This window comes from Bacillus rossius, chromosome 1 (genome assembly GCF_032445375.1).
Source record: "Bacillus rossius redtenbacheri isolate Brsri chromosome 1, Brsri_v3, whole genome shotgun sequence".
Taxonomy (NCBI): Eukaryota; Metazoa; Arthropoda; class Insecta; order Phasmatodea; family Bacillidae; genus Bacillus; species Bacillus rossius.
Genome location: NC_086330.1, coordinates 68,246,401 through 68,272,527, shown reverse-complemented (window position 1 = coordinate 68,272,527; position 26,127 = coordinate 68,246,401). Strand labels below are relative to the sequence as shown.

The 26,127-nt window shown below is 34.1% G+C and overlaps 1 protein-coding gene across 4 annotated transcripts in view; it reads left to right on the top strand.

Annotated features, from left to right (window-relative positions):
• The window catches only part of LOC134537311 (RNA-binding protein Musashi homolog 2), a 511,410-nt gene extending 486,738 nt beyond the window's left edge, over positions 1–24,672 (top strand). For all 4 annotated transcript variants that reach the window (XM_063377622.1, XM_063377631.1, XM_063377641.1 and 1 more), the window contains 2 exons: positions 4,900–5,143; positions 8,491–24,672. In XM_063377622.1, the coding sequence (XP_063233692.1) occupies positions 4,907–5,143; positions 8,491–9,309 (1,056 nt within the window). In that variant the 5' untranslated portion in view covers positions 4,900–4,906 and the 3' untranslated portion in view covers positions 9,310–24,672. The remainder of the gene's footprint in view (positions 1–4,899; positions 5,144–8,490) is intronic.
• The last annotated feature ends 1,455 nt before the right edge of the window (positions 24,673–26,127 follow it).

Sequence of the window (26,127 nt, the reverse complement as noted above, 5' to 3'; positions counted from 1 at the left end):
TGCTGACTCTTCAAATGACACAGATTGTTGTTTATATTTCGAGCTATGACAACTCTACCTAAAGGATATTTCTTGGTACGTGGTGACGTAGCGGCCTGCGCGTGCGTTTGAACGGTCCGGTACGCGGTCCCGAGCGACAAGATGGAGTTGGGGCTGCGCTGGCGGGTTCCAGCACCGCACACAAGGTGTCGTGCCGAGCGCCGCGCCGCTGGAAATGCGTGTCCATGTTGACAAATCGATGCTACGTTCATTGTTGCTGCTACGAGTACCCTGTTTCTCATCCAGTCGCTTCTCGCGTTTCACTGGCTGGCCTTAATATTCTATGTCGTTTAAACACGGCAAATGTGATAAACTAATTGTGCAGTTTAGGCATTTCGAAACTATGCCCCAATAACGCATTAATAAAAACTATCAACAAATCTTAACTACTATTCATCACGTCCGAAAAAAGAACTAGCTACTCGTCAGCAAGATATACAAGCAAGCAAAAACCTTTAGCTATTTAATGTGCATGAATGTGACGTTTTTATGAGTGCTGGAGAAGAATCCAGGAACTGAGCGAATAATCCGGTTGCTAGGTTGTACTTAGTGTTGCTGAGAAGAGACAAACTACAAGCAGCGCTGAACCCACCTCAGTTACAGTGAGTAACGACCCTCGCCCGTGTGAGTTGGCGTCGTGGATGAGGCGAGGGCTGGAAGGGAGGGGAGTCGGGATCGATATAGTGGACGGGCAGGCGGGGCGGGCGACCACTGGACCGGACGTGGACGAAGCGGCGAGTCCTTCACGTAGTCTCCGGCGGGGTAGCGAGAGCTCTGCGGCAATGTCCCGAGACAGCAGTATACTGGATTGTCACTACTGCTGTGACAGGACAATATCGCAGTGCTCCCACTCCAGGGCTGTCGTCAGCCGCCAAGCGCCGTGGAGTCGCGCCCCGGCGCCGCTGTGCCCTCTCCCGGCGGAGCGACGGCGCTTCCCGCCGCCTCGCGCTCTATCGACTGACTGAGCCGGCGCGCCGCCGCCACCCCCTCCGGCGCTACCGGGGGGAGGGGGGCGTCCCTGCACGCAGGCGTCGCCCCAGCTGGGCGCGACCTCGCCCGCATCGAGCCCATCCACCACGTCCACCATTCCACCATTCCGTGCCCTCGCCTCTCTCTACCACCTTCAGAAGCTACAGTAATACTTCACCTGTTTCCAACTTCACTGTTACCAATGAAACTGTCAAAAAAAATGATTTTTCAAATTCAAATTTTTTATTGTCTAAAAGCAAGCTTTTTCTTGCAAGACATAAGTTGTGCACAAATTGATAAATTTAAGGGTTTTTTAAATTTATTTTTTTGCTTATTGCCTCGAACTCATGTAAGGTGGACTGCTCATGCAATAAAATAATTTAAATAAATCTCTGATAACGTTTTGGAGGAAAAAAAAAATTGGGAATACTGTCAGTGGATCATACAGAATTTTTTTTTTTTTTTTTAATTTTAGTTTTTGGAAGTGCCTTAATATAAGGGTTTTCATGCTGCAAAAGTTTAAGTAGCAATAATGTAAAATAAATATTGTTACTTTCCCCTTACATTATTTAATTATAAGTTTGATAATGAAGTTTGTCAGGTTTCATATTTTTACTGTGCCAATACATGGTGAAAAATGTTTTTCCATAATTATTTTGAAATGTTTTTATTAATGTTTGTTTTCTCTTTCCTTTATATTTACTTAAGATACCATTTAACTTGGTGTATCAGTGGTGAATATGTAAATAAGTAAATTGGCATTAAATGAAATATTAAGAGTTTAAAAGGTTTAGTTTAGAATAAATCAGACAATAGTTATTGCTATAATGTAGAATTATGCTTCTTGAATGTTAAATTAAAAGTTAGGTTCTTTGGCTTTCAAAATTAATAGTAATTTGTATATTTTACCAACAGTGAGTAATATGAAATAATTTTGGAAGACTAAGTACCAAATAATGAAATTAATTAATTTTTCATACTCATCTCATTGCATTGAACGTGGTTTTCATTATTTTGATGAAAAGCACTTCCAGTCGAATTTATGTTGGTGGTTGCCAAAAGAGAAGTTTAAGGAATTCGTTGACTTCCATGTTTTTATTTTTTCAGTACAATTCAAAAATATATGTAATAACTTTTAGCAAAGCATTAACATTTATATTGTTTTAAATTTCACTGGATATTAGCTTTGAAATTGCGTTGGAAACCTTAAAGTAGTTGTAATAAATTAAGGAATTACAAATTCGACAATTATAACTTATGAATGCCCATGTCAATTAAATATCTCATCAAATTTGAAGTAATTACTGAACACAAACAATTTCAGTATACTGCCTATGTAAGTTAGATGCTAAAAGTTATTTAGAGATCAATGGGCGAACCCAAGCATCATTGATCATGTGGTGAAATAAACTCTTATCAGGTAGAGCATGGGCTTAATAATAACACACTTATGGGCTTGATTAACCTTTAATATTCCTAAATTAATATAAGCCTTTGAATAAAGGTGGTAAATTCAGTGAGAAAGGGGGGGGGGGGGGGGAAGATTGATAAGGGGGGAATAGAAAGAGAAATCAAGGAAAAAAATATTTTTTAAAAAAAGGTGTGAATGTTCATTTAGCGACTATTAGCTGGTTCAGGTTAATATTCATTTAGCAGCAAGTTATGCCCAGGCATTAATTTTTTGAATAAAATATGTAAGCATTAAAGTTTTAGTATGGAAAATTTTGAAAGCGCTCTATGATCGGTTGGACAAACTCTAGCTCAAAAATGTCAAAATGGCACAACACAAGCTTGGGTATATGATGTACATACATTGTTAAATCCTACTAATATTATATATTTGAAGTTTTTGTGTAGTACCACTCAGCTCCTTAACCGGTAAATGGATATTCATGAATTTTGTTATGTAGTTTCTGTAGGTCCTGGAATATAACATAGGGTACGGTTCAACCCGGAAAAATGTATAGTTCCTGTGGGATAGTAGCAAAAAATAACTTTGCAATTGCTGTTTTCCATTTCTGCTCAGAATTCTCCTTTCCAATGATGTTGCGTTGACAATGCTTCCTTCATCTCCAGGGCAACAGCTACTGCATTGTTGGTGCATTTTTCACCTCTGTTAAAATTTTGTGGTGCATTGAAGATAAAAATTTTCCTTTTTCTAGTATATGTATAACAGACTTGAAACTCAAGTGATGTAATTATATTACTCAGCCAGGAACATCAGCTAGTTTTTTTTTTTTATATTTTGATTGACTAGATGTTTTGTGTTTTTCCTTCAAATTTCATGTTGTTTTTTTTTACTAAACAGTATTAATTTCACCTACCAAATAAATTTATGTGGTAACAATAAATAACAAGAATGTGCTCATTTTAATAAGGGTTAGTGTGTTTTAACATGTTTCCCAATTTATTTGTTAAAATATTTTTATCTAAAAAATTACATTTTTTTAAATAATCTTTTTTTTATTTTGAATTTTCGCAAACTTCGTTTTACATCATGAAAGTGTCATAACCACGATGTAGTAACAGAAAGTGACAGTGAAGTTATGAAAAAATATGGATGATCACAGTGGAGGCCATAATTTAGTTTGGGTGATGCAATGTGAGCTGTTTCAACACTTGGAAATACAAACCACACAGAAAGTAATACATGTTAAGAATAATAATATAACAGTTCAAAACCGATTTAGTTTTTTTTATTTTATATTTTAATGTCTAAACATCATAGCTCTCGTCGTACAACACTTGGTAGGAGTAATTTAATGAATGGAACAGAAGTCGCATGGAACATAAATTTCTAACTCTGATGTTGCCATATGTGGTGGATGGTGCAAATCAAAGTTCACAAAGTCAAAGGGAAACTTTATAGTGTTAACTGTTAAATGCATTTTAACAAGATGGTCAGTATTTTAATAAAATTCTTTGTCAAATCATGTCCAAAGCCAGTGTTTAGTGTAATTTCAAGTCTTTTTTTGCTTTTTTTGGAAGTGTGTGATTATGTAGTTAAACCTTTCGCTCTGCAAATCGAATGATTCAATGGTTGACGTAGTTGGTCCGGCAGTGCATTATAACGGCGGGTACAGAAACTACATAGAGAATCGCAATTTTCAAATGTTAATTGCACTCAGGATTATTTTAAGGAATTGTACATTAAATTTCTTGCTAATGTTTTGTATTTTGAGTTTATGTGCAACATGAGAACACATGAATTTGCTAGTTACCAAGGTTAGATGTTTACACATCACTGATGAGTATTGAAAGACTCGCTCAACTTTTTCCATATCTCCTTCCAGAAAAATTCTGTATCTGCTACTGGTAACTGTTACAGGTAAATTTATGCAATACATATTCATAGATACTAATTACATTTAGTAAAACAATATTGAGGAAGACACATTGTAGTACGATTTATTGTATAGTACATGGGAAAAATAATACAGGTAAATAATGGACATCAGGTTTGTAGATAGGAAGGATGGAGTAGAAAATAGAGTAAAATAAGTTGCTAGTGGATGACAATTTTGATATACACTATTATACAAATTATTATACACTATTATACATATATATACAAAATTTTAGCCGTCTAAAAATTTTGGCTTTCTTTTGGCTATTGGCAGCTAGTGGCAGATACGTATATAGATTTATTTACTCATGGTTTCTTAAGGCAGGATTGTGGTGAGTGGTAAGGTACACAGTTAAAAGCAATCTTTGTCATTTATCGACAGCATATTGTTGGCTCAGTGCACAGTCTGTTTTGGTTCTGGAAGGAAATGCAGAGGATATCAGTGATTGTTGGTTCTCATTGTTGCAAGTCACGATGTTGAATGATGATGGCAATGTGACCATGAGTGTACATTCCTGTGATGAGTCTTGTTTCCTTGCTTGCAGATTACAGATGGAAGGGAACGGTTTGATGGAACATGAGCTGCACAACGGCCTGATCCCCATAAATGGCAGCACTCAGAATGGAAGCTCGTCCGGCCGGTCGACCCCCACGGGCGGCGACCCTGCCCCTGGAAAGCTCTTCGTGGGTGGCCTGAGCTGGCAGACCACTTCAGACAAGCTCAAGGAGTATTTTGGGATGTTTGGACCCGTCACAGATGTGCTTATCATGAAGGATCCTGTTACTCAGGTGAGACATCCCTCGCTTGGCAGCATCTGGTGCATTCCAACTAATCTTATTCTTTTGTTAAGTATACAAGCAACAATGAAGCTTAATTTGGTATATTATATGACAGGAAGGGCTGTCAGTTGTAGATTCTAAAATGTTCAGATTCACCAAAATGAACTACAGCTGTGCTGAACATTAAATAATGCAAGTTCTTGCCTTTAGTTAATGAATCTGGTGGAATTTGTGTGTGTTAAATATTTAAGTGTTTCAATAATTTTTCTCCTCATTAGTTTGGAATTCTCAATTATGATGTAGTTATAAAAATGGGATGGTAGTGCACTGCAAAGATAAATTGCAGTTGCTTGATTGTCCGTCATGAAAGATTCCAGTATTCATCCAAAATAGGTTGTTGATATGTGCAGCCTCCAGCTTCAACTAACATTTTTCATCAATGCTTCTTAAACAGTCTGTGATAATACTTTGTTAGCTGCTGAGAAAGATGTCATTTTTGTTGTTATTTTTACATAATTTGTATTTTTGTTTGTTATATATGTGGTTTATTATTTTTTTTTTCAGGAACTCTGTAACATAAGAGACTTTTTATTGTGATACCTACTTTCTGAATAAAGCTAGGGTACTAATTGAATTAACACATGCTGTGACCTGCTATATTATTCCTTTTATTTTTACTCAATCATTTAGCAAATTTGTAGGATTGTACTTAAGACCAGTAAGTCAGAATGCACCTTAGCTCGATTATTTCCTTTTCATAGACCAACAACAACAATACTAGTGCATTGTGGCCTTAATTGCTGATTAGTAATTTAAGAAAACTAACTATTGAAACATCCTTGTAGATATGATGGTTCATAATTAATGTTTAGTTAAATGGGCATTAATTTGAATATACCAGACTATTTTTGTTTTAAAGCATTTCTCTTTTTTTCCTCTCATTTTAAAAAAAGTTACTTTTTTTTAAATCTGAGTATTAAAGCTACAGTGAATTAGATATTTAAATAACTTTGCACCAAAGACATTTTCAAATAAAAAATTGAGCCTCTGAAACATGAGAAAAAACACATTTTCCCTCGCCCAGTCATTTATTGCTGTACAGTTTGTTACCATTGTGACATTTGTAATGTAAGTGGATGTCATTATTGGTATTTTATAAATCAAACTGTTGTCTAAAATTTCCCGCCATAACCTATTTCTGTTAGCTTTTGTGCTATCTTATTGAAACCAGCTGCTATCATTCATTGACATCCAGTGGTGAAAAATTGTACGTCAAACACAATTTCGGACTATCACCACATTTCGTCACTCATTTCACTGCTTTGTTTTCAAAAATTTGATTTATCGCATATAATTTCTTCCAGGTGAAACCAAGCTGCATCTTTAAAATAAACATCATTTTAAACCTAAATTATCATATCATAAACAAAAGATTGAAACCATTAATAGTTCAGTAGGCACAAATGATTTTTATGTCTAATCAGCCCATGAATGAATTCAAAGCAGTAGGCATTATTTTTAACTTTTTAACCCAGAAGTCAGTTGTTTCTCACTGTCCAACTTGTAAATATAACTTTATAAGAGGTCTCTAGATGAAGGAGTGAAATTCTAAGACACTCATCAAGAACTTAATTAGTTAACAGTGATGGGAGACCTAGACTGTTTAAATCCTGTATAGACATAGTCTCACAATGTTTTCAAATATGACATCAATTTGTTTGGTACTGCAAGTTGAGGAAAATTATTTTCAAACTCATCACATGCTTGTGAGATTTAAGCCCTTGCAAAGTGTTAATAGTAAACCCATGTTCAGTAAAACATGTTCACTTTAGATATGTTAGCCAGTAAGTGACACAGACATTTAAGCATTAGACTAGAGTCTGAAGGTCTTTTAAACTGCCAAACACTTTTAACTTTGTGTATAGTTGTGCCAGTTGACTAATGTTATGGCATAAATGTAAGTTCTATGTTCTTGCGAGGATGGTTTGATAATTTGGTTTGCATACTACTTGATAGCATTAGCATCATCTGTATTCATAGCTACAAAGTTTACATCCTATGAATAAATAATCTGTGCTCTCAAGTCATTCTAACAGTAATTCATCATTAAACAGTTGTTTACACAGTGTATCGAGTAACAGTGAAAAATGTATAAAACTGGAATTCACTGTGTAATTAAATTCTTTTTTCTAGAAGGAAAAAAAAAAAATCACGAGAGGATTTTTCCTTCAACGGGTTAGTCATGACCTACTTATGTACAACTTTAGGTAGATTAATTTAAGCATGCAGAACAAGCATCAAAGAGGCCCTGCAGCCCCGAAATCATTCGTGACATCCAAAATCAGCTAATTCCATGATAAAATATAAATGAAAAAATATCATAACCTAAAAATACAATACATGAAAATAATTGTATAAACAAAATACTAAGAAAATTTAAAATAAATCCACATATATATTCAACATTAAACCCAAAAATTAAATCGCTCACCTTCAGCAAAATCAAATGGAGTACATAGACAGGTGAATGCTAGTGCACAAGTTAGCAGAGGCCACATGCATTACAACTGAGTGGGTTCAATTCATTTTAATAATGAATTGCACATGAAAAAGCTTTACTCATTCTAGTGCAAAAATGAATTTGCATGCGAACATCTGCCAAAAATTTGCAAGTGTTGAGGAGAATCCCGTGGAGTTTTTCACCTTTTTGTGATAATTGACTAAACATGGAAACCCCACTGTATTCCAAAAACAAGACATCAGTTAAGACAATATATCATATATGGTCGGGAACTGCTAAAAAAAAAGTGTTGTTTCATCATGACAATGAATTGGTGTTGTCAAACCGTGACTCTTGGCAACTGATAGCAATAATTGGTAGATGTGCGATTTGAACTCCTTCGGAATCCTGCATATTCACTTGGAGTACAATGTATTTCCGAAATGCAAAAATATTCTGGCAGGACAGAATTTTCAGTCAGTAAAAGAATATTTTGCAAACTTCAAAGAAACCCTTTTCCGCAAAGGAATTGTAAAGCTAGAGCAAAGTTGAGACAAATGCGTTGAATTTTGACGGGGAATATTTTGAAAAATAAAGAACATTAAACTTAAATAGTTTTCTTTAATATTAAACCATTTAACTTATCAAACCACCCTCGTATCTTATTAGTTGCATTATTTTTAAATATTATGTAAAAAAAAAACCTGTAATGTGCAAGTGCATAGACAACATTGTTTTATTAATTTTTTTAACTGAACATCCAATATTAGTTTTAAAGATTGCTATTATTACTGGATTCCCTTCATTTTGGGTACTCACTTTATTGAATGATTATGTTTTTTCTTTGTGTTTCTAGAGGAGCAGAGGTTTTGGCTTCATCACATTTTCAGAGCCAAGTGCAGTGGAAAAAGTACTCAAAGTACCAATACATACTCTGGACGGAAAGAAAATAGATCCCAAACATGCCACACCAAAAAATCGAGCTAAGGTGGGCAACAGAACAAAGAAGATATTTGTGGGCGGAGTCAGCCAGGACACATCCTCGGAGGAGGTGAAGGCTTACTTCAGCCAGTTTGGGAAAGTGGAGGAGACAGTGATGCTGATGGACCAGCAGACCAAGCGTCACCGTGGCTTTGGCTTTGTCACGTTCGAGAACGAAGACGTAGTGGACCGCGTGTGCGAGATCCACTTCCACACCATCAAGAACAAGCGGGTGGAGTGCAAGAAGGCTCAGCCCAAGGAGGCCGTGCAGACAGGAGCACTGCTGGGCAAGCGCATGGTTTTGGGGCCGTTGGGGGTGCGCATGGCCACCCCTGCCCAACTCACCCCCGCATCGCAGCTGGCAGCCGTTCAGGCCCAGGCTCACGTTCAGGCTGCAAACGCTGCAGCGGCACAGGCGCAGAACGCCGCAGCGTTGGCCAGCTACGGGAAGCTGTTCGGAGCCTACCCTGCTCTCGCCAGCTACCGCTACGCCCCGTACGCCATCCCTACAGCCGTGGGCACTCCTGGTGTGCCCCCCCAACCTACCCAGACCACGGCGGCCGCCCCCACTGCCACTCTCCAGCCCCCTGTTGCCGCCACCCCCTATCAGGGCTACAGTCTCGCTAATGTCGACATGTCCAGCTTCCAGGGCGTTGATTGGAGCTCCATGTACGGCATGGGCATGTACGTGTGAAGCCGTTGTCTCAATGGCGCATGCCCCCTTTATGTTCTCGATTACACCTGGTGCACGTGCGGCAATCCTGATCATTTCTCTGCATGACTTTAGGAAACAATATTGAGAGTGCTACTTTACTTAAAATAAGTAGAAAATGTCTAGTGTAGCATTATTTCCTGTGTTGGCAAAACAAAATTCAGGTGCACACTCTTATAATCTTTTGTTTAAAAGTATTTTTGTGCATATACATATATATGCATATATATATATATACAAACACTATCTAAGAAAAAGTTTTTCCCCCCAAATTGTATTGAAACATGCCTTATTTTATAGTACACCAGAGAAATATGCTTTTGCTTGTGGCACCATTTCTTGAATCTCTTCTTACATGCCTCCCTAGCCTTAAGCAATAACTTGCAATAAGCAGTATTATTGTCAACATCTTCCATTGTAGGGAGGAATGTGTTGTCTCCAGCCCCTTCTCCCAGTCCCAGACAGGCGAGTATGTCTGCCCATCACTATGCAGTCAAGATTAAACTGTTGATGTGTAGAAGAGGCGTTTGTGAACAGTACGGTTTCCAGATGTCGTCACACAAGCTTAAAATGGCAACTGTTTAAAAATGAAATTATTGGTCTTCCGACTTTACAAGACTTTTGGGCAAGTTTGGAAAGCTATCATGCAAAATCAACAGAAGCTGGTCTTGTGCAATAGGAGTGTGTCCTTCTTGGGGCTTGGAGATGCCTGTCAAGTCACAACTTGAATTTTTTCAAACTTTTGAAATTCAGTTGCAAGTATTATGTTTTATTAGATCTCAAGTAACTGTGTTAGTAATATTTAGGTCTCATGTTCCCAACTGCAGTGTTAGAAGTACTTAAAAAAACTCATTTTAACAAGTTTGTCATGAAGACTTGCATTTATTTGTAGGACCTCGATTTTCGCTCCATTACAGAAAACATGTATGTTTTTTGCAAATGCTTGTATTCAATGATTTACTTATGAGAGAAAGTAATATGTCATTGATCTAGGTCTCAATAGAACCACACTTTTTGCAACACATCAATGTTAGTGCATACTAATTTAAAATTTAAAAAAAAGTAAAGGCAAATTACTTCTGGAGTCTTCATTTCTCTCCAGTAAGAAATGGTGTTTCGTGCATCTAGTCAAAGGCTGTTCAAGCCACTTCATTTCCTTGTATTGTTTTCTTGTTGCGATGTCCCTTTGATGTTTCATTAATAGATTAGTGTTAGTCTCAGATATAGAATGTGAAAGCATTAATGTAACAAAATATTTATAGTTATTCAGCCTAAAATGTAACATGAAAAATGTCAGCTGATAGTTTTTTTTTAATTGACACATAAATAACATTCCACATTTAACGTGTTGTGTCAAAATTCTTGTCGATGCATCGAGTTTTTTCTATTGTAAGAATTGCGGACCAATAAACTAATCGGGAGCAGGTTAGAAGCTGTTGCGAAACTGGGAGCATGGATCTTTTTTCAACTTACACACAATTTATTTCCTACGTCATACTTATTTATTGAATTGAAGAGTGGCAATTTGAATTGCATCACTCGGTCTTAGTTGTTAGGTTCATTTGTCTTTGCTGTCAGAGCTTGTTTGTGGTTTTGTGAACGATTGAGATTATTCATTAGGTTCCTATGTTGCAAAGACTGCAATTTTGTGTGTATTTTATTGCACGTTTCGTGTATTTGCTCTTAGTTTCAACAACAGCTGGTCACTGGACAAGTTAAAAAAATAAAAATGCCTTTATTTTAGAGAACAAAAGGAGTCACAAAAATATTTAAATGGTCACAAGTGTGCTTCGCCCCACTTTCAGGGGTCACATTGAGAAAAAAAAATTTGATTGTTACTTCTTTTATAATAGATGTTAGGACTTGTAATCAGTCTTGTAAATGAAAGCAGTTGAATTTGTAGTAATGAAAATACTGTACTTGTATACTCTGTGTGCATTATTCTATCACCATCTTGGGAGTAATGGTTTATTATTATGACATTCTCTGCAAAACCCACATGGTTTGACAATCTGTGGATGAAGTGCTGTTTTTGGTCAGAGTGTTAAAACTCTTGTTTTCTTGTGTAGCAGTGTTGTGTGTTTTGATTGGGGGTGTTAACAGCTTTAGTTTTCAGCTTCCGTACTCCCTTGGTTTAGTGCAGTGTTTATCCTAATGAACAAGACTCGAAGCTGAGCATAATGGAAAAGAACTATGGACACTTGTGAGGTGTGTCGGTGGTTCACATGCCAGTAATTGCTGACATTGTAGAGAGGGCAGAGAGGGTGTGATTGTATTGTATCCTCAGTGCTGAAGGGGTTTAGCAGAGAATTAACTCCTAGCAAAAGGAAGATGTGAAAGCTGGATGATGTTTCTTCTTAGTATTGGTTAATACATATTTTTAAGGCCTTTGTTTGATAGCCAAGAACTTAAGTTTTCCTTATTTATTACAACATGGTTTTTCATTAGTGACATAGAAATGTTTGTGCCAAATATTGCTTCCTTCGAGCAGTAAGAAAGTGTTAACTTATAATAGTGAGTAAATGTAGTTTTATCCAGAAATCACGTTTCCTTTTGCTTGAGTGACAATACCCTTTTATATTAAGAACAGCAATAAGTTTAAAAAGGAGATGATGAAAACCCTCTATTTTTGTATTCAATTCTAAGTGATAAAGAGCAAATAAAGTTTGTATTTTTTTCTTTGTAAGTTTGTCAAGTGGTGTTTAAAGAAAGGAAAGCTTAAAAAAAAATTAAGGGGAGAGCACCACACTGAAGATTATTACACAAAGAAACAAATTTCAGAGAGGGTTGGTCTGAATATTCAAAATGAACTGAACTGTTGTATGTATTCCTTCATCCTTTACTTCATACTAGTTATTTCTGTTTTTTGGTGGTTTGTCGTATTTAAAAAAAATTAATGTTGTAGGATTAAGTACACTTGACTAGTTCCTTAGTGTCTAGATGTTTTTGTAGTTTTTCTCTGTGTGTGTAGTAGTCGTAGATGGGGCTGGCTGGATGGATGGAGTTTTTTGGCCATCTGGTAGCAAAAAGACTTTGCACTTGTAGAGCATTTCTCAATAAAGTAGTTTCATAGTAGAAAGGCTGCTTGATCATGGTACTTATTCCTTTTACTTGTACGTACTTGCTTGGTTGGCCTGGAGTTTTACTGTTTATTCAGCTTTAAAAACAATTACCAAACATTAAAAATGAACAAACTTTTGAGTTGTGGACTAAAGGGTTGGAGGGAGTTGCTGCCGCAGAATTATATAAATATATATATATTTGTATACATATTAACCCATTTACTGCTTTCTGTGATAGCGTGAGGCGGTGCTTGGTGCCTGCTCATGTGTGTGTGTCTTCTTGTGTGGGTTCACTTCCCTCACATTTTCTATTTAATTTAAACAAAATTTTCTCTCCATGATAATGTAACTTTCACATGGGTTGTTGGAATAAATCTGCAACTTGCGATACATTAATTAGGATGTAGAAAAAAAGCATTTGTGAATCAGTAGATGAAAAAATCTCTTTATTACTTCAGAGCTATGATGGTTCTAGTATTACAAGTATAATTCAACACACACACACACACACACACACACATCTTTCTTATGTACCCACTGCCATCTACTTTGGCATCATATATATGTGTGTGCTTTCTGATGCGTCTTGATGCTCAGTACCTTGCCTGCTGAAGTGTTGTGCACTAGTAGAAGGAAGGAGCAATAGTTAACTTTGTCTTCCCATTGCCTTAACATCCTCCTTGCATAAACTAGCAATGTAAAATGTTACCTTTACTTTCCCGATTCATATATACATTGAACGCTTGTACTCAGTGAGACAGATAGATTTTTACTTTTGAACTGTTTGTTGTGGGTATAGTCCAGTTTTTGTATTTTTAGTATCTAGAATAGTTCATCAGATCTGTACTTATTTTGATGTACATACTGCTGGCTGTGAAGTACTGTGTATTTGGATAACATTCAGAAGAGAAATTGATCAAATTTATATATATCAGCAGTTAAAATGGTAGTAAAATTATTGTGCTGTTCTAGGAAGTATAATTTTATTGTCAGTTCATCATAAAATTTTAAACAAACAGTCCTTCATATTGGTGCTGTAAAATGTGCTCTTCGTCTGATTCACAAATGCTGTATTTTCTCTGACCAGTGTATAGCAAAACAAAAATTTTCAAATCATTTATAGGTAATACAATTCACATAAATTGATAGGTATGGTGGGCAAAATTAAATTAAACATTCATATTAGATTATGATTTGTAAAAAACTTTTTTTTTGGAGAGAAAATGTTGGACCTTGTAAGTGCCTTAACCTGAGAGTAACAATATAGTTGTTCATAGCAACTCCTTCTAACACTCAGCTTCAAAGGTATTTTGTTCACTGGATTGCACTCTGCAATTGTAGATTACATTCATTTGTCCTTTTTCAGTTTTGTTTTCTTTATTTTATTTTTTTTCAGTGTGGGAAGTACTGATTAAAATAAAAGCTAACATCATTTAGTGTGAAGACCTTTTACATTTGTAAGAATTGCACTGATTTTTAACACACCAGTAGTTTGCTTCTCTTGTATAGTACAGGGAAGCTTTAACAGATATTTGGCTTAAATGTGTTTATTTCTTACAGTATTTAAGTTTCAGCACAAGATAATTATTCTGTAAGCGCTGATACACGGGAAGCAAATTGCTGTAACTTAACTTGAATCATTCCTGGTGTTTTGTGTGCGTTGTTATCTGGTTGGACTGTAGTTTTGTAAAGTTTGGTTATTTTTTTGTTTTCTCAGGGATAGTTAATTTAGTGTCCTGCTTTATTGATTTAATGATCAATATCTAACCGTTACATCACCATCTATCACTAGATTGTGGGAAAGATAAGCTGGCATGCATTTGGTTATTCTAGGTTTCCGTTTATCATTTTATGCAAACTACTTCTGAATGAACAGAAACAGTGATATTTCTTTTTTATGTTTAATGAAATTTTTTTTGTTATATTCTTGTTTAAGAATGTGTAGTGAGCTGTACAGTTAAAGTAATAATGTACATAATTGCAAAGAAAAGAAACCCATACGTTTTAGAAAATTAACATTTAAAGATAATAACATATTTATCATTTTTTTCATATTTCCACTGTTAAAACTACGAAATTAAAGCAACAAGCAAAACTTTATATTAGACATGGGCATAAGTGTATCTTTTGAAAACAATTAATTAATAAATTGTTTGATGCCGTGGTTTTTGTAAATAACTTGAGACTGTACACAACAGTGCCCATAAAGAATGGGCTATGGAACTCTAGAATGCTGTTCAGCTGTAAACCACTCCAGTGCTGATTCATTTCTTATAAATTATGAGTCACATTGTAAGGTAGGCTTGACTTAAAATCATTTTGTTTTTGGGCAAAAAAAAGTTTCTTGATGGGTATGAGCAATTTGAATTGTTTTGATACATTCTCAAGTATTGAAAAATTACATTAAGGCTCTGTCCCACATGCCATCTTGGTTATTTTCTTTTCTTGGCATTGCTCTTGTAAGGGATTAAGAGCAATAGCTCTCTTGAATTGTTGTTTGACCACAAATTGTCTCAGCAGATATTTGTTATTCTTAATCTGTAAAAGGTCATGGAAATTTTTTAACATTGTTTTTCACCGCTATTATAGGCCCTGTCACACTGCCAAATATTTGCCTCTAATATAGTTTACAATATGGTAGTATTGGACAGAAAATGGCATCTAATATTCTCTTTTAATAGATAACCTCAACTATATGTCTCACAATCAAAGTTTATTTTTGGTCTGAGCTATCCCAAACTTATCAATTTTAATTTGATTACACTATTTGCTGGATTAAATTTTTGAATTTTTTATGCTATCTGCACATTTTTTTATTTTTTTTTTACAGGTATAAATTTAACTCAAAAATTTTCATTACATAATAAAAATAAATGTTAAGTAATTTTTTTTAAATTATAGAAACATAATTTCATTTTTACACACAAAATGTTTTTGGATACCCCATTCATATTAACATTATTTTAGTTATTTAATTTTTATTATCTTTTTAATCACCCATTCGCTCTTCACCATTTTAAATATTCGTTGAGACTGAAACAGATGTCATTTCGGTTTTCGCCAGACATGATTTTGATTGGCAGAATGCATCCAATATCTAACAAATTTTGAAATCTGTTCTATATGTAAAAAAGTTTATGGAAACTCAAGTCATCCAACTTTTCAAACATGCCTGTGCTATTTATGTTTTTCAGTGATGTTATAACCCTCAAACTTTATTTGATCAACATATTGGAAGGCGTTGGAAGTGAAAATTCAACAGTTTGACGGGGCCTTATATTATATTTTGAAAAATCTATTGAGAAAATTTGGTGACAAACCATAAAATGTAAGAGAGCTATCGTTTTAAATTCAGAACTATACTAAGAACAAGAAAAAAAAATGGGCAGTTCTTGTCTAAGCATGTGTTGAGTGTAAGCTTTAAAAAAGGTTTTGGTTAATGGTTTTGAAAACTACATATAAATCCTTACAACAGAACTATAGGATAACCATAGATTACCATCAGTACCACTGTGTTGTTGCTGCATTAGTAATATTAGTGCAATAATTGAAATTATTTTTTTTACTTTGTGTTTGTTATACATTTATAAAACCTCTTATGATAGGCAACAAAATTTTCCTAGTTTATTGTAGCTTATGCTAGTTAATGAATTAGGTACTACACACACATTTCATGATGATGGCATATGGATATTCATATGTAGGCACAAAGTCAAACGTTTGCTTGAATTTTCCACAATCTAGAGTTATGTGATGTAAGTGTGCTGATCAAATAATTTTAAACAAGATTTTCGACTAACCCAGGTAAAATAATATTTTTCTTGATTGGCTGTTGAGTTTTGATTTGCAATCCAGCGTAGTGTATTTATTGGTGAAGCACGTTGATTGTTGACACTGTTAGTTATAATTTGAGAGCAACAGTATGCTTATTATTGTTGCAACATTCTCATCGTGAACCAATTCAGAAAATTGAGTGACACACACATCATGCCAATTTCATTTGACCACATAACCATTGTATGTGTATCACACAAAACGATTGCATCTCTAAACATTTCAGTAATGAAGGAAAAAGAGTCTACAGTTTGCACAAGGTGTATAAGGTTATCAGCAATACAATATTTATGAATATGGTATCCCAGATTTCAAAGAAAAAATGTTATGCACAGTTTTTTGTGCATTTTTATAAATATGGCATAGTTTGGGCATCGACTAATAGCGTAATGGATGTTACAAGAGTTCTTCATTTAGAATTTCTAAAAACATTAGAAGTATGGTATCTTATTTCAGCCTAATTTTTTGTTAGAAATTTTAAGACAGAAATACATAGGTTGTTTATAAGTTTTATGGGAATTATTTGAAATATCTATTTGGGTTTGTATTATTGACCATCATTTAATTAATTTTTTCGTGAGAGTAGTAGGTTACCTGTAACTTTGTGAAGAGAGTTTTCAAACAAAACATTGATGGACAATGAGTTTTTCAAAATAATTAATCACATGGAAATTTTGGTTTAATAGTCTACTTGGGCTTTGTGGGGGACCTTATCGTGGTGTTTAAACCATAAGTTCTGGATTCATACTGCTGCTTCTTTCTAAAAAATTTCATGTAAGTTTTCGTTTGGATGGAAAGATGTCAATGGCCTTAAAAATATGACATATTAATTTTTTTATTATAACAGTTTATTATCAGTTTAGTAATTATAAACTAAAATAATTAGGACAGTTCAACACGATTGGAAGAACATTTATCAGTTATGCTTATTTTTTCATCTCTGGAACCAACTCCATCCTATTTTCCTTTGTGTGTGTGTATTGTTTATGTTTCTTTGTTTAAGTTTGTGAATTCATGTTTAGAAGGAATAAGATTTTTTAACACTTGAAAAGTACCTTATTTGATATTTAATTTTTTTGGAAGATTCCAGTTAACATAAGGGGAAAAATAGATTAATGCTGTAATTTGTTTCAAGTTTCATAACTTTGACAGTCTTGCAGCTGCTTAAACTTTAGTAATAGCTTAGTTAATGAGACATGAAAAAAAAAGTATGCCAACAAATAAATAGCTAAGAAGCCCTTAATAAATGCAGGGTTGAGTGAAAACATGTCGGGTAAATACTAAGCTGGATATGCCATATTCCTGTGCGCTACCAATAATGTATGTGGCATACCTATATTTGTACAAATGTGTTGGAAGCACTAATTATTTTTGTATCATTTAGCAACTAGCACAGCTAACATTGCATGGTGCAAAGACAAAGAACACAGGAGAATGAAGAGGATAATTCATGTGACACACTAACTTGTACTGTTGCACATTTTTCCGCTTGCTGTTGGGGGTCACAGTCGTGGGACTGAATTAAATCTCTGAAGCATTAGTACGCAGATGTAGCAGTTGAGTTATCATTAGCTAAAAACATCGCTGCAATTCACCCATCTGTGCCTGCGCACTATGTTTATTCACAGTGAGTGAGGATTTCTTTACTAATGAAGCAGAATGCAGTTAGGGAGGTTGCAGCTAAACCAGATCTCCAAAGAGCAGATACAAGATGCAAGTAATAATAAATGTATAAACAAACAATAGCATGATACTGATCCAGCAAAAGATTTGCTGCTTTTGACAAGATAGTGCACAGTTTACAAAAACAATGACATTGTTTAGCGATGAAATATTATTTTATCGGGCAAGTGTGTTCTGATTAAAATAACTTATCATTTTTATAAATAACATGATAATGTCAAAATCAGCTAATAACAGAAACGCATTCATTTAATTTTAAATTCTGCTCCAGGCCTTTCACAATATTGTGTGATATGTCCTATACTTATTTTTCCCACAGAGAAATAATACATTTTATGTTAATGTAATATTAACAATCAAACAAATAGACTTCACTTAAAAATCCATACCTTCATAATTTATCACAGATATGCTCTTTGCTGAATGCCAATCCTGTTAAAAAATGTCAGATTTGTATCACTGCAAATTTACATCGTAAAGCTAATTATTACCCACCCCCCACCCAAATTATGTTAGTAAAAAAAGTATACACATTATTTATTGTAATTTAAAACAGAACAAATTCTCTCAAATCTTAACATTACATTGCTAAACAGTGTTTCTTTTCTTGAAAGCTACAAAAAATTATTTCTAAAATGAATAAGTAAATTCTATTTACAATCAACACTTTCACACACGTTAATCATTCATTTGTGTTGAAACATCAGTTTATCGAAAAGTCTCTTTTTCTTGTGATCAGTAGAAATTGGGACGTGCTTGTTCCAAATACAAGTATTAGAACTATGCACATTATTGTGGTCTGGTTTTTTATTATTTTAATTATAATTTAATGTCAATATTGGAACGTTTTGCTATCATATTGGTTTGTACGTGTGTTCATATTAGAATGTTAAATTTTTGTTACCAAGCATTGTCTCATTTTGTTAACATTTAAATGTAATCTTGTTGGGTGCATGTTGAGCCAATTCACTGCCCAGATTTTCACTGGCTGTTTCATGCAACGGCCATAACTGCACTATTGGTTATCATTTTTACTTGGGCTCATTTAAAAATTTTAAGATATCATTAATCCATTTACTGAAAGTGTATTTACACATCAGAAACATGTAAAAATGACATTATTGCACCCAAGCGGCAAAAATGAGATACAATTTTACAATTTTGTAAAAAAAATTGTCAGTATGGTTTTTGAGTACTGACTTGAACAAAAACATAACCACAAAATGTGCCAAAAATGTTATTTGTTCTTATGATTCTGTTATACTTATGGTTAACAAGTTAGGTAATTATTTTAAAGTATAGTTGACTGTGTACAATGGTAAATCAAATCTACTCCGTATTTTCTTTAACACATTTTTAACCACTTGGAGTGGTTTAAGTGTAAGTATGCTACTTTCAAACACAAAGTTGAGTTTATTATCTTTGAATTGGCTTCACTGTTAGGATTGCTTTATTTATTCAGCGGCAGTGCCCCGACTGTTCCCATTTGTGTGCAAGCTTTGAACGGCATTTTTGTGTTTGGCACGTACAAGAATTTGCTTTACACACTTTCTTATTTGGTAGTTGTCAAGCTTTTTTTTCTGCAAGGATTAGACTTGTGATTTTTTGAGGTGCAAGTCTATTGCAAGCTACATGGTTGGTGGTCAATATGAATTGGTAACCATATTAGATGACAAAACTAACATGTTCCAGTAAGGTAAACTTTTTTCAAGCTGAGGTGGGACTTGTTTGACAAGAGCTTCAGTGAATATTCAGACTTCTACAGCTGAATAACCTTATCAAATCAACAAAATAATTATTGAAAATGAGCAGCTAGTTGTATGCTATGTGAAATTATGTTTGATTTATTTATCATCACATCACAATATTCAGCTGTCAGTCTAAAATGTTCGTTAAAGCATCTGTCAAAAAGTTCCTTCTTAATTGTGAACAGTGTGTACAATATTCACAGGACTTAATTTTTTAAAAAAAAGTTGATATCCTTGTTTTTCTGGAATGCTTTTTGTATTTTGGCTCCCTCCTCTCCTTAATCAGTAATTAAATTTTTGTATACATTCTTTTTCTTCAAAAACGTTACACTTTGGTTATGAATTCTACATATGTGTGATTTATAGGGCGTGTGGAAAGTTAAAATTTGCATCACCCAGAAACACAATACGTACACAAGAAATGTAAAATAACGTGCTGGTGTTAAATGCATGATTTAAAAACTGCACGGAACTTGCTTGTAATGATCAGCCAACCCCGTACTTCATAATCTGACCCCATACCTGCTGTCCTTTGCCCGTTATCTACCCTCAATGTGTACGTAACTCAAGCTATTGTCAGACCTTCAGTTTGGTAACTTTCATCATAGAGGATAAATATGTCATCTTGCTGTGTGTTGCGACGTATGCATTAAGATTCAGGGCTGATCTGCGATTATTATCCGTTAAATTGTTTCCACCCTTTTAAAATATTTCCAATTTGAATTGCATTGTGCAACTTAGCTGAGGATATTTACATGAAGTGTAGGTGTTTGCGAGTTAAATTGATTAGGTGAAATTGTTTTTTTATATATATAACCATGACTTCCTGTATTTATTTTTTATTTATTTTAACCTTTAAACTATTTACGTGATATTTTTTTATGTCGGTAACATAATTTTGGCCAACAAAGAACAATTGTGCCAGTATTGATTTGGGAAATATTTGGGAAATATTTTTTTTCTGCTAATGAAGATTTTCGCAAAAGTAACTAAATATACTGCCAATCTTAAATTTATTCTAGGTCTAAAAATTTGGCATATTCTTAGTGTGAACGTTTTTAAAGTTCGTGTTAAACAATAATAAAAACGGGTTGCATGTAGTCATTGAATCAGTATTTTATGCTAAGCAAAGAATCCTTCAATTGATAAAATTTTTACTGATTCTTTTGTGTACAAAGAAAATCTCTTAGTACTTTAGTACTATTTATTGTTGTTAGCATTGATATTATTCCAGGTTGTTACAAATTCATATTGTTACAGTAGTTAATATAATGAAATAGGACTTGGGGAAATGAGGGTTTATTAAAGCTTTTGATTTCTGAAAAAAAAGTAAAAGACAACTGATTCTAATTTATGCATCACGTTTGATAATTCACATTCGCATGAAGTTATTCATGTTGTCAAAGAACAATTGTGGCAGTTATCCTTCATGGTTTCTAGTATAAATGAAACCAACTTACAATTTTGGTGAAAAAACTCTTTTGTATAGGAAATGAGTTAAAATAGAATGAGTGTCATTTGATAGCAACTGAAATGTCACTTAGTAATAGTTTCTTTATTACATTTGGGCTTTTGGTCTTCTTTAGAATTTTTAAGTAAAATTCATCTACAAAGGACTGGAGTAGCAAATGAGTGAGACTTCCTAGATCTTCCAGTAGTTAATGTATATTTAGCCGATTTTTGCAATGATTTAAATTCATTTATCGCAAGCAATAGTTCACGTGAAAGAGATGTGTTAACTGTTTAACCAAAATGAGTTACATGGTATATTTATATTCCTAGAATTGAGGTAAGCTGTGGAAGTAATTTGATTGTGTTTACGCAGAGGACAATTGCAGGTGTTCAACATTAAATTTGACATGCATTATGTCATAACTATTAACGTATTGTACTACATTTAGAAAATACGTCAAGAGTTTTTTTTTTTTTTTACAAGTTTCTATTTCAGATTAAAAAAAAAAAAAAAAATTTGTAACATGTACTAAATTACAAATCACCAATTTTTAATTCTTTTATTGTTAGAGCAGAATAAATTTTTCACTAATACTAATTCTAAGTGAAATATTTAATGATTTTCACTGCACAGAACACCCTAATCGTAGTTGCAAAAATGATACTTGTTAAAGTTTTTGCTTTGCGAAAGTTCTATTTAGCTAGCTGACAATTTGTTAGTTTTACAATGCAGAACAAGTAAAATGTTTTTATCTTTCATGGCATAACACTTTAATAATGCAAAAGTGAGATTGCATTTTAGTTTTCTATTTATGTAATACTCAACATAAATGGAAAATTGTTTTTTGGCAACCACACTTATCTACCTAAAATATGTTTTTTCTACATTAAAATTTTTTGGTGCATTTAACTCTCAGGGTAGCTGTTGCTTGAGGTGTGATAAGATTTTTTACATTGTAGAAGCTTTATGTGTATTTAGTATTGCAGTTATGAAAAAAATATATACTGCAATATGGATTTCAATTACTTAATCCAACAAGTGTGATGTAATTGTTAGTGAGATCTTGGCAACTAATTTTCTTGTTCTGTATGATAGAATATATCTTTCATAGAATTCCTGGTTAAATTAATGACTACGATCACATTTTATCTATGGTATAGACATATTTAACAAAAACATCGAAATATGTATTTTAATTTTCACAAAAAAACTTTTTTAATGAGCTAAAGCAAGACTTCTAATCATGTAATTTTAGTCTTCAAAGTTAATGAAATTTAGTAATTTTTTTTTATAGTTCTAATGTGCAATGACATTCAAGTTGATACTGTACAAAGATAAATACATTCAAGACACTATAGAAATCTTGTAGTTAACATTTTCTTTTGTGGAACACAGTTGCAAGGCTTAAACATTTTTTTATGATTGTTTCCTTGTGAGGTTTTACACAAAATAATGGTGACCTAGAAATCGTTTTTCATAGTAAAATTACCAAGTATTATATAATGGAGGAATTAATTTTCTTTGAAGGATGTAGAATGCAAACATTTATGACTTCTAAGATAGCTATAACTTCAGACTTTTAAAATCATTGATTGAGTGTTCAAAAGTGCCCAAATTTTTAATGCCTGTGTCTTAGAAGTATTTCATAAATAAACGTGATGTTTTAATAAAGTGTACATTTTTGACTAAGCAGACTACGTAGAGTGCGAGAAAAACAAAAATCAATTTTTAAAGACTATGCAGATGTATTGTCTAGTATCTTTTGAAGTGTATTTATTGGTAGATGTACGGGTAGATGTTGTTATAGTGGGTGTGGATAGTAAATAGACTGAAAGCAGAAAAACATTTAGTATTCTAGATGTAAGATTCTGGTAGGTGCAGTATAATAGTATTTTGGAATTGCACGTGGCCTATGTATACTAGTTTAGAATAACTGTATATAACTGCAGTACTAGTCACTAACTCTGTTAATGATACAATAGGTGGCCATCTATTGCTATGTTGGTGTCAATATTAATAGTGATTGGCATTTATAAATATAGTGAAAGATGGTGCCTTGTAATATAATTTTGCTCATTAATAACACAGTATACAAGGAGCACTGTAGAGAATTCCGCTAGAGGATTTGAAAGACCAAATATTTAGCAGCCGTTAGTTGTATTTGATCATATCAATCGCAGCTTTATAAAAATTTGTTGTTAATTTTGGAATTCTTACATTGCTCTCTAATCATGTAGCGCAAAACTTAATTATGCTGTTTAGTCAACCACCAAAGCCATGCTGTAGGCTACTGTATATTTTAGTGATTAGGCAAGCTAGTGTTGTAAATGTAATGTAATTGTGTACTAATGTGTTGGTGATTTTAGAACTTGACACATCTTTCCTAGTCTTTTTTTCCTCCCTGTGTTTTTCTTCCAACCCTCCGTTAATGTGTTGACACTTGTGTGCAAAATATATGTAACTGGGATGGGAAGTGAGTGTCACATTTCAAAAGAAACTAGTGCTGTGTTGTCCTGTCTTCCTGTTCGCAATCGAAAGAACGTTACCAAAATACCCCCTGGGACCATTACGTAGGCCCCATGCCACTACTATACTGAAAGTCAATTCAGGATTGCTGTTCATCTTTCCTCCAACTTATGTTCACCTTTAAGTGCAAATAAGCTACCTAAATGACATTGGCCTAGTATAAAATATCTTGGACTGTAGTGAAGATAACTACATGATCAAGCTACTTCTTTGATTCTTTTAAGGCCTTCAGAAGGATGATATTTTAAATTTATTAATCACCATAATAGGCCTACATTAAGACAAACAAAATGGAATATGTTATTTAACATGGAAGTGCCATGAGATTGTTTTTTATATTTATTAAAGAGAGATAATTTAAAGTGTAACTGGTGCTTTTTCTGTTCATAAACAATGTAGTAATTGCTTGCAGAGCTAAAACTATTATTAGAGGCACTGCCATGTTATTGGGAATAATTATTTAATGTGTGTGGTAAGTATTTTATATTACAATGACGGAGCCGGTGGCAGTCGCCACCACCAACAGCACTATGAGAACTTAACTTGTTTCACCAAATAGTACAAGTTGGGTCTTTAATGACCACAAGGTTTTGAATCAACAAGAAACAAGGTAAGATGGTAGTTGAAGAAAAGCCTATAGGTACACTGCTGGTAGGTACTAATTGGGAAAAACAGTCATAGGAAGTATTTCTAATAATATTTATATCTTCAAGAACAGACTTGGTCAACACATTCTGTTTTGAAAATGTTGTCTTTAATAATATTTTTTAATTTATATATTTTAAATTCAGTTTGATCCTGGTAAACATTGACAGTTTGGACTGATTAAAAGGTGTACTGATACAGTAAAGTATTAAGTCCTCTTGCAAACTTCATACATAGACTTTAAAACTACTGTATGTCCAAAATTATTTTTACATCTACAGTGAAAGGTCTTTAATCAGTAGTTCTATGGTTTAGCACATTTTGTAGTCCAGCACACATGCCCACAACCACTCACACAGATTTGTTTTGGGTGGATTCTGGCTATTGATGCAAATGCAGCTTTCATACTTTTATCATTACTGCCAGTTTTAATTCTCTATTCTCTTTAAAATTATATTGATGATCAAAAATCTGGCAAAATAGCCTATCTGGTGTGGCCATGATGCCAAATGCGCTGTATTAAAGATCCTTGTTTGTTAATATTATTGTAAATCCACCGAATGTGAAATGAAATTAGAATATGGCTGACTTGAAAGTGATATGTAACTATAGCTAATTATTTGTGGAACTTATCAGGGGTCAACTAGCAAGGTCCCTCCCCCTCCCCTACAGTTTGATTTCCAGTACTTTTAAATTAAATGAATTGCCAATCCACATATCACCAGCTTTCATTTGTAAAAAGGTGTTTGTGCAAGTATTTCTGGTGCCTGGACGTGCCGATTTAGGTTTCAGCGTAACACTACCTAGTTACAATATTTATTGGAAGCTTAAGTTTTTTAGGTGAGCACAAATGTTGGCAAAAAGATATATAGTGATTGTAAAGGGTAAAGTTGTCATAAGAAGGAAAATGGATTGTTCATTCATTATGATATGGACACTTGAATACTAAACAATAGAAGCAAATATTGCATATTACTACATAAATTGAACATTCATATGTTGACAGTACGGTTGAGCAGTTACATGTTTTAACAGTGAAACATTGTTTATCTTCCAGCACCTTGACTCTGCAACTCAAGCCAAGACCGCCATAACTATGGTCTCAAAAACCTGCAGTTATCACCAACGGGCATAAACTAAAACTAAATTCTAATCCCAAGTTCAAACCGGTGTGATTTTTAGTTATGTCCATTGGTGAAGATGCAGGTTCTTACTACCATTGTTATGGCAGTCTGGCCTGAGTTGAAACAGTCCTGCTCAAAGTTAATGTTTGGCTGCACCTTGCATTCAGCAGGATCAAAGGAACACAATACATTACAACTGCAAGCTGAGACTGGTTCAAGCATTGGAGTAAGAATTCGCTTGATAGTTGAGTGTGATTGATGCATAAAAAAACAAGCTGTCATCCTATGGCAGTGCTGGTTGGAAATAAAGTTCAAGTAGCGCTTTATGAACTATTCCATTTAATTGGCACCATCTACACACCTACTGGCAGTCTCAAGATTTCTGAATCAAGATAGCAGAATCATTCAAGTAAGAGCTCATAACTACCCACAACAAACATTCCAGTGGCAGTATTGTATTATTTTTTTTTGTAAATTATTTTGTAAGGAATTTGCCTAGTTAATGGAATGGTTAAAATGTCTAACTCGATCTCTTCAATGACACTCGCCTGGCTGCAGCACCATAGCTCCAGACCTAATGTAAGCAGGCCTCATTTGAAACATTCTTGCTCGCCACTTGCATCTCCACATCTACATCAATCCATGATGTTCTGACGGCTCCAATGGGAAGCCTACAACTCACGTAGTTGCGGTTCCCTACCACATTCGTGCAACTTCGGATTTCT